At 36.4% G+C, this 14,093-nt stretch overlaps 1 protein-coding gene and 1 long non-coding RNA gene across 2 annotated transcripts; one reads left to right on the top strand and one right to left on the bottom strand.

Annotated features, from left to right (window-relative positions):
• The first annotated feature begins 274 nt into the window (after positions 1-274).
• LOC138889024 (uncharacterized) lies at positions 275-12,964 on the top strand. Its single transcript, XR_011406572.1, has 2 exons — positions 275-505; positions 11,969-12,964. It is a non-coding gene; the product is annotated as an uncharacterized lncRNA (long non-coding RNA).
• LOC104241379 (serine carboxypeptidase II-3-like) lies at positions 10,230-11,900 on the bottom strand (the record flags this gene model as incomplete). Its single annotated transcript, XM_009796318.2, has 6 exons — positions 10,230-10,376; positions 10,476-10,581; positions 10,689-10,784; positions 10,894-11,006; positions 11,275-11,520; positions 11,622-11,900. Coding segments are annotated over 6 exons (987 nt in total), but the record flags the coding sequence as incomplete, so codon positions are not given.
• Positions 12,965-14,093: the final 1,129 nt, after the last annotated feature.

Raw genomic sequence — 14,093 nt, 5'->3', positions numbered from 1 at the left:
TGCAACTCCGTATTGGCTAATACTTGTAGACTAAAAGGTTTGCAGGAATATGTGTATGAATTTATGCAAAAAAATATGGAGTAACAATCAATATTTAAGTTAATTCTTCAATACTACTTAAATACAAAAAAGCTCTTGAAGTAAGCAATCTCAGTGTAACATTAATGAATAATGACTATGTTATCTTTCGTTTCTTCATAATTAATTTATCGCTATGTCGTTAAAAAATTAGAATTTAGAGGTACATAATGCACGATTATCACAGCCGTTGCATATATTCCTCTATTGCATCAGTTATTTCGGAAAGATATTTTATAGTATCGTTTCATTAGTTTTGGATTTTTCTAAGTTTCCCCTTTCTATTATTTTCTTTCAACTTTTCCCAAAATAAAACGCGCGCCTCTACTTCTTTCGCGCGAACAGAATTTACTCCTCCAAATACAATCAATCCCTCTGAAGTCTGAAGGGTTTTGCTCGGATTTGGCTGCGAGGGATTAATCTTCTGGTCAGTCTCTTTTCCTATTCAAGTTTATTTTCCTATTTTGTGGCTGATAATTGCTTGGTTACTAAAGGATAACAAATTTTATTAGCCGATTGCTTAAATATTTACTCGTGATTTAGAAATTGTCAATTCTATTGGCAATTATGAAAATTCAGCCTCCAAAAACTTCTCTATTTTTATTTTATTTTTTGGCTTCTCGAAATTCAGGTTTGTGTTAGGCTAGATGTGTTGAATTTGACAAAATGTTTGTCCCACATCGGTGGGAAAACAAAAGTTGGGGGGAATTTCCCCTATAAAAGAAGGCTTAATGTTTAGGTTTTAAACACACCTCTCATTTGCCTTCTCATCTGTTTAAGGCATTTGTATCTTCTCTCTTTAGTATTATTTCACTTGTATTTTTGGAGTGGAATAAAATATTGGTTGTGTCCGAGGAGTAGGCAAAATTAGCCGAACCTCGTAAATTCTGGTGTTCCCTTTATTGTTGCTTTGTTGTCTTATTTATTATTTGGTGGCTGTCATAAATTTTGGTATAGTAGTTGTGACTTATTCACACTCTATACATTTGGCTTCCGCAACAATTGGTATCAGAGCCAAGGTACTGTCTAAGTATGCTCTGTGGTTGCAGCATAGTCTGATCTTCCACATCATAAAAGATTTATCTTGGTAACTGTGTCAAGGTTCTGTCTGAGTATGCTCTGTAGTTGCAGCTTAGTCTGATCTTCTACATCAGAAAGGAAATAATCTTGATTTGTGTCGTCAGCTATTAAATAATATTTGTGTCAAATATGGGAGATAATAAACAAGAAGAATCTACATCAAGTGTCAACAATACGTCATCATTGGCATCTTCGCTTATGACAAGAATTGTGTCAAATGCGAAATTTGCGGTAGAAATTTTTGACGGGTCCGGGCATTTTGGGATGTGGCAAGGCGAGGTTCTAGATGTCCTTTTTCAACAAGGGCTAGATCTGGCCATTGAAGAAAAGAAACCAGATGTTATTGGAGAAGAAGATTGGAGAATTATCAATCGTGTTGCTTGCGGTACCATTCGATCCTACCTTGCTAGAGAGCAGAAATATCCATACACAAAGGAAACTTCTGCAAGTAGATTATGGAAAGCACTGGAGGATAAATTTTTGAAGAAAAACAGTCAAAATAAATTGTACATGAAGAAGAGATTGTTTCACTTCACCTATGTTCCTGGTACCACGATGAATGAACATATCACCAGTTTCAATAAGTTGGTTACAGATTTGCAAAATATGGATACAACTTATGATGATGGTGACTTGGCCTTGATGTTGTTGGCGTCACTTCCTGATGAGTACGAGCACCTTGAAACTACTCTACTCCATGGAAATGACGAAGTTTCTCTCAGAGAAGTTTGTTCGGCTTTGTACAGCTATGAACAAAGAAAGCGAGAAAAACAGAAGGGCGGAGAAGGAGAAGCACTATTTGTGAGGGGTCGTCCTCAAAATCAAACGAGGACAAAGAAGGGAAGATCCAAGTCAAGATCCAGACCCAGCAAAGATGAATGTGCCTTTTGTCGAGAAAAAGGGCACTGGAAGAAAGACTGTCCGAAGTTGAAGAATAAGGCCAAATATAATAATGGAAAGGCCATTATGGATTCAAATGTAGCTGATTGTGATGATTCAGACTTCTCATTAGTTACAACAGAGTCATTAACATCATCAGACATATGGTTGATGGACTCGGCTTGTAGCCATCATATGTGTCCCAACAGGGACTGGTTTGTGGAATTTCAAGAAGGAGAATATGGAGTCGTCCACACAGCGGATAACAGCCCTCTTACCTCATATGGCATTGGTTCAATACGATTAAGGAACCATGATGGAATGATCAGAACATTGACAGATGTTCGATATGTACCGGATTTGAAGAAGAATCTCATCTCTGTGGGAGCCCTGGAATCAAAAGGGTTCAAAATCATTGCAGAAAATGGAGTGATGAGAGTATGCTCCGGTGCACTAGTGGTAATGAAGGCTAATCGGAAGAATAATAATATGTACCGCTATCGTGGCAGTACAGTTATTGGGACAGCGACAGTGACATCCAGTGACGACAAAGAGGCAGAAGCAACCAAGCTATGGCACATGCGCTTGGGACATGCTGGAGGAAAATCCTTGAAAACTCTATCAGATCAAGGATTGTTAAAAGGAGTAAAGGCTTGCAACTTGGAGTTTTGTGAGCATTGTGTCAAAGGGAAACAGACAAGGGTTAAATTTGGTACAACGATCCATAATACTAAAGGCATTTTGGATTATGTACACTCTGATGTTTGGGGTCCTTCCAAAACACCTTCATTGGGTGGGAAGCACTATTTTGTAACCTTTGTTGATGATTTTTCCCGAAGAGTATGGGTGTATACAATGAAGAGCAAAGATGAAGTGTTGAGAATTTTTCTCAAATGGAAGACGATGGTGGAGAATCAGACAGGCAGGAGGATCAAGTGTATTCGCACAGACAATGGAGGTGAATACAAAAATGATCATTTCAATAAGGTATGTGAAAATGATGGCATCGTCCGACACTTCACTGTTAGACATACACCACAACAAAATGGAGTGGCAGAACGTATGAACCGGACCTTGCTGGAGAAGGTACGGTGTATGTTGTCCAATGCTGGCTTGGGCAAAGAATTTTGGGCTGAGGCAATTACATATGCATGCCACCTCATTAATCGCTTACCATCTGCTGCTATTAATGGCAAGACACCATTTGAAAAATGGTATGGAAAACCTGTTGTAGATTATAACTCTTTGCACGTGTTTGGCTCAACTGCATATTATCATGTGACGGAGTCAAAATTGGATCCAAGGGCAAAGAAGACTATTTTTATGGGAATTACTTCTGGAGTCAAAGGATATCGCTTATGGTGTCCTATGACAAAGAAAGTAATATTCAGCAGGGATGTTACCTTTGATGAATCTGCTATGGTAAATAAGGTAACAGAAGATACCAAACAAAATAAAGGTGCTTCTAAGCAGGTGGAGTTTGAGGGAAAATTTATTTTTCCTACACAAGAAGCAGAGGAGGAAACAAATGAAGATTATCCTCTAGAAGGAGAGCCAGTAGAGGAGATTCCAACTCAGGAACCTTAACAACAACTTGAATCAATAGCAACCAGCAGGCCAAAAAGAACAATAACGAAACCTGTTCGTCTCATAGAGACGGTTGCTTGTGCAACCTCAATTGTAGCTGAATGTTCCTACTACTTATAAAGACGTTGTCCAAAGTTCAGAAGAAGATAAGTAGAGGATTGCCATGAATGATGAAATACAGTCCCTTCATCAGAATCATACATGGAGATTGGCCAATCTCCCGAAGGAAAGAAAGCAATTGGGTGCAAATGGGTATTTACAAAGAAGGAAGGATTTCCTAACCAAGTAGATGTTCGCTACAAAGCAAGATTGGTGGCCAAAGGATATGCTCAAAAGGAGGGAATTGATTACAATGAAGTGTTTTCTCCAGTTGTAAAACATTCCTCCATTAGAATTATGTTGGCTTTAGTAGCACAATTGGATTTGGAACTAGTTCAGATGGATGTAAAAACTGCGTTTTTACATGGAAACTTGGAGGAGGAAATCTACATGACTCAGCCAGAAGGATTCAAAGTTGCTGGAAAAGAAAATATGGTGTGCAAACTTGAAAAATCGTTGTACGGATTGAAACAATCTTCTAGACAATGGTACAAGCGATTTGACGAGTTTATGTTGCGGCAAGGGTACAAGAGAAGCAAATACGATCATTGTGTGTATTTGCACAAGCTTAAAGATGGTTCCTTTGTATATCTTCTCCTATATGTTGATGATATGTTGATAGCTTCCAAGAATTTGGAAGAAATTGATAAGTTGAAGATTCAACTGAAGAAGGAGTTCGAGATGAAGGATTTGGGTGAGGCAAAGAAAATTCTTGGCATGGAGATAATTAGAGATAGACGTTCAAAGAAACTCTGTTTATCTCAAAAGGAATATTTGAAGAGAGTACTTCAACGTTTTGGCATAGATGACAAGACTAAGCCAGTTAGTACTCCACTTGCTTCCCATTTTAAGCTAAGTACTACTATGTCGCCAATGGATGAAGCTGAACGAAAGTATATGTCAAAGGTACCATACGCAAATGTTGTTGGTAGCTTGATGTATGCAATGGTTTGCACAAGGCCTGACATTTCACAAGCTGTTGGAGTTATTAGCAGATATATGCACAATCCAGGGAAGGAGCATTGGCAAGCTGTGAAGTGGATTCTACGGTATATTCATAATACTGTAGATGTCGGGTTAGTTTTTGAGCAGGAAGACAATCAGTCTGTAGTTGGATATTGTGACTCAGATTTTGCGGGTGATCTGGACAAACGAAGATCAACTACTGGTTATGTGTTTACTTTTGCAAAGGCACCAGTTAGTTGGAAGTCTACTTTGCAGTCAACAGTTGCTTTGTCTACAACAGAGGCAGAGTACATGGCTATTACAGAGGCTGTGAAAGAGGCAATTTGGCTTCAAGGATTGCTAAAGGAGCTTGGTGTTGAACAAAAAGGTATCACAATTTTTTGTGATAGTCAAAGTGCTATTCAATTAGCGAAGAACCAAGTTTATCATGCAAGGACGAAGCACATTGATGTTCGATATCATTTTGTACGAGAAATCATAGAAGAAGGTGGAGTCACAGTGAAGAAAATTCATACTACGGAGAATCCTGCTGATATGCTGACAAAGGTGGTGACTGCGATCAAGTTTCAACATTGTTTGGATTTGATCAACATTGTTGAACACTGAAGATTGAAGATGAAGACACAACCAAAATTTGTTATTGAGAGAAAATTGAAGATGTGGAATTTTGCCAAGGTGGAGATTTGTTGAATTTGACAAAATGTTTGTCCCACATCGGTGGGAAAACAAAAGTTGGGGGAAAATTTCCCCTATAAAAGAAGGCTTAATGTTTAGGTTTTAAACACACCTCTCATTTGCCTTCTCATCTGTTTAAGGCATTTGTATCTTCTCTCTTTAGTATTATTTCACTTGTATTTTTGGAGTGGAATAAAATATTGGTTGTGTCCGAGGAGTAGGCAAAATTAGCCGAACCTCGTAAATTCTGGTGTTCCCTTTATTGTTGCTTTGTTGTCTTATTTATTATTTGGTGGCTGTCATAAATTTTGGTATAGTAGTTGTGACTTATTCACACTCGTAAATTCTGAGTATGCTCTGTAGTTGCAGCTTAGTCTGATCTTCTACATCAGAAAGGAAATAATCTTGATTTGTGTCGTCAGCTATTAAATAATATTTGTGTCAAATATGGGAGATAATAAACAAGAAGAATCTACATCAAGTGTCAACAATACGTCATCATTGGCATCTTCGCTTATGACAAGAATTGTGTCAAATGCGAAATTTGCGGTAGAAATTTTTGACGGGTCCGGGCATTTTGGGATGTGGCAAGGCGAGGTTCTAGATGTCCTTTTTCAACAAGGGCTAGATCTGGCCATTGAAGAAAAGAAACCAGATGTTATTGGAGAAGAAGATTGGAAGATGTGGAATTTTGCCAAGGTGGAGATTTGTTGAATTTGACAAAATGTTTGTCCCACATCGGTGGGAAAACAAAAGTTGGGGGGATTTTCCCCCTATAAAAGAAGGCTTAATGTTTAGGTTTTAAACACACCTCTCATTTGCCTTCTCATCTGTTTAAGGCATTTGTATCTTCTCTCTTTAGTATTATTTTACTTGTATTTTTGGAGTGGAATAAAATATTGGTTGTGTCCGAGGAGTAGGCAAAATTAGCCGAACCTCGTAAATTCTGGTGTTCCCTTTATTGTTGTTTTGTTGTCTTATTTATTATTTGGTGGCTGTCATAAATTTTGGTATAGTAGTTGTGACTTATTCACACTCTATACATTTGGCTTCCGCAACAAGATGTGTATCTGAGTTTCAGTCTGGTCAAGCCTCAGCTTCTTTAATCACCTGGTTTAAGGTCTCATTTTCACCCATAGTACCTTTTCCGCTTTATTTTCCAATTTCTTAACATGTGCGGGATGATAACAAAATTGTGTGTGTGTGTGTGTTTTGATTGAGAAAGTTGTGTTTAATTTTGAATCCATTTCTGTGGAGGCAAGGGTTAGGGTTTGCGAATGTTTTTATAGGTTATGGTTTTATAAAATTTGTGAAATTATGCTTCTTCAGGGGGGGAGGTCAGTATGCTAATGCAATAATTTTTAATGCAAATTTCTACATCACCAGGATGAACTCATCATCAAATTCACTACTTAATGTTTGTAGTGGCTGCTTTGTTTACATTATAAGATTCAGAACTTAGTCCTTGCAATGCTAGTAAATATGGAATTAGGTTGTCTCTATTTGTGCTTGTTTCTCTTTCTTACTGTCAAAATCTTTACCATCTTTGGTTGATACCTTTACCATTACCATTAGCAATACCAATGAAAAGACCAATATTGTTTTTTTACATAAGATAGCTTTCATAGCGCAATAAAGTTGGATCCTCGAGCATTTCCTCTAGTTGTTCCTTATGGATTATAATAAGCAGCGGAAACAATTCCAGTATCAAAATCACATGTAATCTAGACAACTAGCATAAACGGGATTTCACGGGTTACCTCTTGAAGTGTGAACAAAGTTCCTCTATCACGTGAGCCTCCAATTCCACAGCAACTCAATGAAATCTCCACCACCTGCACGATCACGATCTCCAAACGTTCCACGGTCTTCTACTGTGTTACCCAAATAATATCCGAAAATAGTAATTTCGTGTGGGCAAAATTTTCTAGGAAAAAGGCTGAAAAGTTCGTCCACTTCTCTCCCTTCTCTAGATGGAAAACCTTATGTATTTATAGCACAAGTTTTAAGGGTTAAAACACTTTTCCAAAACTTGTTAGGTTTTCCTTTCCACCAAAAAAAAGAATTCCTTTATTTCTTATTAAAACAAAATTTAATTAACAAGGCTTCCAATTATGGAATTAATTTATAATTTTCGAAATTAATATCCACCATAATTAATTACGAATTATTCCACTAAAAAATCATAATTGCACTCCTTATCCAATTTCGAAATTCATCCCTTAAATCTTATTTAACTCCCCATATTAAGATTCAGATACTAATCATAAATTAAATTCCTGACGATTTAATTTATTGATTATTTCCTTTAGACTTTCGGTTAACTTATTTCATGTGTCGGATACAAAATCCACCGTCCGGGTTTGCACATGAAAACTTATAAGCTTTAATAAAGGTGTATCATCAATCTCTAAACCGAGACATGGATTCTATCAACTAACTATTACTTCGCCAATGTACATTATTATTGTCCAATTTACCAGGTATATTGACCCACGAAAAATCTCGTCTTTTAATAAGTCAAAACAATAATAATATACACAACTAATAATAATTGTATCAAGATTTTATTAAGTCAGTATAAAATACTTATCTCTACTTGGTCGTTCAATACATACAAAATGTACTAGCACAAGAAGTTGGAATTAAAATTCCCATAATCAAGATAAATTATATTTAATCTTGTGCTGCAATCATTCCTAATGGTTTGTCCAATTTCATATTAGATTGTGAACCCAAACTTTATACTTATAAGAACTGATGATTTAATCTTCCGTGTATAAGCTAAACTCTATACACTAAATCATCAGCTATATAAGCAAAGGACACAAACTAATATATGATCTATTTAAAACTTTATTAAAACTGACTAAATAATTATTTCATAATAAATACTATTTCTAAACCAAACCCATGGTTAATAGTATATATTCCAACAGTTCCCGCATTCATTCAATTACCTGCCTTGGATATGGCTTCCAGAGGTCTCAAAAAAAATTCACAAGTTCTCAATTCTTTACAACCTAGCTCAAGGATTTTCTAAGTCTCCTTCAGGTTTCGAATTTCTGGATCACTGCTTGAGCTGAAGATCATTTCATTCGAAGGGGTAAAAGCAGAGGGAACAGCTTTCCGGATGTGGATGGTCATATTCTGTTGTATTTCTTCTACTATGTGATCTCTATTCAGGGTTTCTACTTCCTCTTCTTATTTTTTTGGTTACTGATATGGGTTTTTTTTGGGGGTGGGGGGAACTTTTATACTGAGAATCGAAGACAATGGAAGCATCCACACACTACTGACATAACAAGTTTGGCTATAGTCCGTAAATCTCAGATTTTGGCCCTGTTAGGTGACAACTAATGGTAGTTGAGTTAATACTCCATTGAACAGATCCTCTAAAAACTTGTTCTGCTGCTGTTGCAATCTGATTGTCTTCTATCAGGTCTCTGAATCTTTAAAATGCCTAATTATTCCTCTTTACCTTTATAAATCTGTGAAACAACTTGGTGTTCCCCTCTCCTTTATCTAACCAATTTATGTTGTCCTTTTGTCTGGGATATAAAATTCTCGCATTTTCCTATTCCCGAAAGTTCAGCTTATGAAGAGAAGAAGTTTCTCTTCTAAGGAAATGGAATAGTACTATTTTCTGACAGCATATATGATAATATGGTTTTTCTCCATATAAGGCTGGTTATGACTCTAATCATTGACACTTTGTTGATGTTGCTAAGACTATTTTGTGTAGTTTATGTAGAGCGAATACAAGCCTGGTTATGACTCTAATCCTTTTTTTGCAATGCCCACTTGGAAGCTTTCTTTTGATTCTAGGGTGTCGTTCTGTTTTTATTTGTATTCTATTTTTAAGTTTCTTTCCACAATGAAATGGAGAAAAATTGAATCACAACAAAGTGGAGATGACATTGAATCTGTAGATGCATTTGCATCTGTCATGGGACCTGAACATCCAGGATGCCTGAGATTGTTGGATGGGGGTTATGAAAAAACTGTTTTGAGCGGAATACAATTTGAACCCTCTTTTAGTGTTCTAATGATCTCATGCAAAAACTAGAAGAGCGGATGCATCAAAAGCTAGAGGAAGAAAAAGCAACTATGCGACAAGAGATAGTGAGTTGACAACGTCAGCATTTGAGTCCAGGAGTACAAATTGACCCTGCACTCTGATTTCAAGGTGCCAACCCCTTTTTGCAATCTACACCCATTTTATTATTCTTGTCGAAAAATAAATCCGACCTCAAGTCATTGAATCATTTATAATATTTTCATTCATGTCAAATTCACAAAATTTGATCCAAAACTAACATGCATAAAATTGATATAACTAGTTAAGTACCACCAAAACAAAAGGTACTTATGATGTTTTTGCAACTTATAGACTTTTTATTTTGCCGAGACGGCCTTTCAACTTAATCATAGAGTCTATATTGAGTATGACATTGTTTGCATCTTTTCCTGTTGTCTGTTTTTGCTTTTTTCTATTGCTACTGTGAATTCATATAGAAGATTTTCTTTTCCTTTTTTCATATTCAATTTCTTTATCTCTCCATATTAGTTATTCTTATGCTGCAAATCTTGAATCCAATCGACGAGGAAAATTGAGAAACTCATGCATTCATTGTGTTCTCTTTTTTTCCCAGAGTACAAGTGACGACGGGTACAGAGCAGAATAGGAAGAAACTCGGAAAGGAAAGGGGAGCTCCGGCTGGAAATTTAACCTTTTCCTATAAAGCTCTTATGCAACTAGACATTGGGAATGCATCTGGTGTCAGAAACACATATAGTCAGAGAGGCCATAATTTATACGTCTCTTTGTTAAGGGAATATAACAATATTCGTTTGTTTTCTGTTTAGTGGAGATGAGGAGGGAGTGTGCCATTGATGAAGGATGAGAACATGGTCAATGCACGGCCAGGTTGATAGCTTGGAACAAAATGTCCTGCTCCTCTTACGGTCACGAATGTCAAGTTCTGGTATTCTACTGCATAACCACCAACCTTAAAAGAAAAAGTATTATATGAAATAATTAATTCATATGCATACATGAGATTTTTGAAAGAGATTGTAGAGGGAAAGAATAATGACTACTTCGTTACCTCGCCCTGGAAGAACCAAGGATACCATGGTGTTTTGACTGGTGTTTTGATTTTGTCTATAGCATATCTACTTGTCGTCACAGGCAAAATATGGTCTACATCTCCACTGAAATTGTAACAAAAAAAAGGCTCGAGTAAAATGTTATTGTTTCGAAATAGCTAAAATTTCAGAATTGCTTTTGTGGTGACTGCTTCATTGCTTGATTTACTTACCTATAAATCAAAACCCTAATGCCATTTTGCATGAGTTCTTGAAAGATTGGTAGCATAGTATGCGGGGAGTCCTGCCAAGAGCCTTGTATGTAACCACTGCACAAGGGAGAATTGAAGCAAGTGAATTTAAACCTAAAGGAAGAAAATCAGCCTTCTTGATTTGAAGAAGGAAAATGTTCTAAAATATCACAGTATGTTTACTTACTTGCAAGAATCCCAGGAATGGGGTATATCTTTGACATTAAGTGCCTTTTGTACTCCAACAGTGTTTAGGTAATTGTCTACGTAATCAGCCGAGCATGGATCAAATCCATCTATCTGTTATAAGCAAAAAGAAATAGTTATGGTATAAATTTAATAAAGGTATGTAAAATCTACTGGGAAGAGTACTGCTTGTCATTGGGGTGCAGAATCTGCTGTTTTGCATGGTCTTTTTCTTCTTCTTTCTTTTCTTTCTCACCATGATTCTCAGCTTAATTTGGGACACTTGAATTTATATTACTACTTATTAAAATTGGTATAAGTACTCGGTGCAAATATTTTCTTTTTGTCAAGAATGAATGAGCAGTTTAGCCAGGGAACTTACAGGAAGGGAAAAATAGGCAGAGGAGTTGCACAATTGAGAATATATGTTATAGGTGTATATATTGCCTTGAGATGAATCTGCTTGGCCTGTGTACTTGTTACAAGCTTCTGTGGTAGAGGTTTCTGCGGAGAAGTTGCAATTCGAGACAATTCCTTCATGGATTTCATCTGATATTAGTGCATGTGTCCAATAGAAGTCATAGGAACCACTGGTCGCTGTTTCATCATCAATGACACCATTTCCAGTCTGAAACAATGTCATGTGCATGTAATTAATATGTAGACGATATAATTTAGTGACTTAATCAGGAGAAAGAGAATTTGGTGATCATTTGAAGCTTAACTTACAGCTACTCCTTGCAAGTTAATGACAAGGTTGGGTTCTGTTTTCATGTGGGATAAGACCAGCTGCGCAAGTTGAGGCACATAGTGCCCAGCATAACTCTCTCCAGTAATGTAGAAATCTCGGTGTTTATATTCTGGGAATCTTTCCATCCAATTGACGAGAAAGGTGAAACTGTCTTGTCTAGTCTTTTCATCTCCAGTTATATAATCCGATGATGTGTTAGAGTAAGAGAAACCAACACCGGCAGGAGATTCTAAAAAGAGGATGTTTGCCACTGCTTTAAAGTCACAAAATTATTGTCATTGTTATTTACGTGTTTCTTATTAATTACTATCAATTGTGATGACAGATTTTGCAGAAGAGAGGTGATTAAGTATTACCGTTATTCCAAGCAAATGGGTTGAGCCACAAGGTTTTTCCATCTTTATTGACACGGAATGGTCCGAGTTCCATCATTGCTCCAGCCCCAAGCGACGAACAACCAGGTCCTAATCATCAAGTACATACAAAACAACAAAGGAAACATGGTAAGTGCATTAATATATTTCTTAAAGCAACACCAGAATGAATGACACAATAAAGGAATATTAAAATCTTCATAGTTTTGCATGAAATTAATGTTAGAAAAACAGTCTTCCTCTTAGCAATTGGGGTAACGGGGGAATGTTGTGAGTGTGTACTTACCTCCATTTAGCCATAAAACAAGGGGCTTCGTAGAAGGATCTTGAGTTGATTCGGTGAAGTAATAGAACAAGGCTCTACCAGCATCAGCATCAACAGTCACATATCCTGAATACTGATCGAAATTAACCCCACTTGGTTGCCCTGGCAATGCTGAGATCTTGTCCTCTTCCTTTGATCCTACCTGCGGCACTAAGAATCCTGACACTGATCTCTGTTTCTCATCAGCCGCTAGGCTATTGGTAATTCTTGTTGTGTGCAAGTGATTTGCTCGTCGAGCCTTAAGAAATTTGCTTAGAACATCAGCTTCTCCTGCATTACATTGTTGGGCACTTAAGTAGCACAAAATAATTAGAGAGAGACTTAAAACAGAATGAACTTTTAATTTTCTTCCTTCCCGTGCAAGAAACAAGAAATGGTGACTGATAACTCAACGGTAAATGTTCGTCATTATGTATAAAGAGTGTGTAAAACGTTGAGAATGTCGTCATATCTTTATTTTTTTGGTACTTGGTATGAGATTGACGCTGTTGTAGTGACATGTTTGTACTTTGTGCTCATTGGTTAAAACGTCGTACGACACTTAACAGCTCTGAATTATTTCTTAGGTTGTTTCAAAGGGGATAAAACGAAGGATATATATTAAGGAGTTTGTCGGCTTCCATATTTTTACGTCGTTGTTCGATCAGACAGGACGGCTGATAGAGAAATGAGATAAAGTTAATATTTATTTGATAAAATAGATTTTTGAGTCTTTCTCAGAAGAAGATGATTCAGTGATGATGAATTAGGTTATTTGGCGAGAAGATTCTGAGGACAGAGAAATTAGGAAAAGAAAAAAGGTGTCCAAAGATTTAAATGGTTCCTCCTTGAATAAAAAGAAATATCAAATTGGTCCCAGAAGAAAAAACGATTCAAAAAATGCAATATATAGTATTTGTATTAGATCCTTAGATATTCTTTTATGTATTTAAGTAGCTCGGATCTAGTATTTCAAAATAATAGGGAATTTATGTTTACTCTTTTCTCTCAAGCTTGATCCATGGGGGGTTGATCTAGTCCTATGCTCTTCGTATTTTACTTTTCTCTTTAATAAAATCAGTTATTAGCGGTGGCAGACCCAAGTGGTGGCTACCGGGTTCAACTGAACCCGCTTCACAAAAAAATAATACTGTGTATATGTATAAATTAGGATTAAAGTTGTGTAAATTTTGTATAAATATTTATTTGAACCCACTTGACAACTACTATTTTACGACTAAAGTTATATACTTCTAAGATTGAACCTGCTTGCACAAAATCCTGGGTCCGTCACTGGTTATTAGTGGTGGTTGTATAAAATAAAATGAAAATTTATCAAAGAGTACTACTTTGTTTGGTTTCATTTATACTAGTTTACACACTTAACAACACACCATTTAACCTTTGTGAGAAACAGTATTACTTCATCTGTTTTAGTCTGATTGACTTTATGCATGTGTCTTTTAAAAGGTTATGACGTTCAAACGTAAGACTTCCCTGTGTCTTATACACTCAATGAACTATAAGAGAAACTAAAAACTTATTATTATACAACATTAATGCGGGACAACATTCGTCTCCACGTACAATTGGAATTCATGTTCGTAAGTCAAAGAGTTGAACAACAAAAGCAATAATATCGGCAGGCTATTGCACCTAAGAAGTAAGGCTAGAATTGCCTCTTCCATTGTTCGGTAAAAGAAGATAGAGAAATATATTTAATAGTACTTAATTAAGAAGAAAATTTATTGTTGTTAAGGCTTTTCAAGTAT

The sequence above is a fragment of the Nicotiana sylvestris genome, chromosome 1, assembly GCF_000393655.2.
Source record: "Nicotiana sylvestris chromosome 1, ASM39365v2, whole genome shotgun sequence".
In the NCBI taxonomy this organism is placed as follows: Eukaryota; Viridiplantae; Streptophyta; class Magnoliopsida; order Solanales; family Solanaceae; genus Nicotiana; species Nicotiana sylvestris.
The sequence above is the reverse complement of the archived record's forward strand: the minus strand, read 5'-3'. Positions and strand labels throughout refer to the sequence as shown.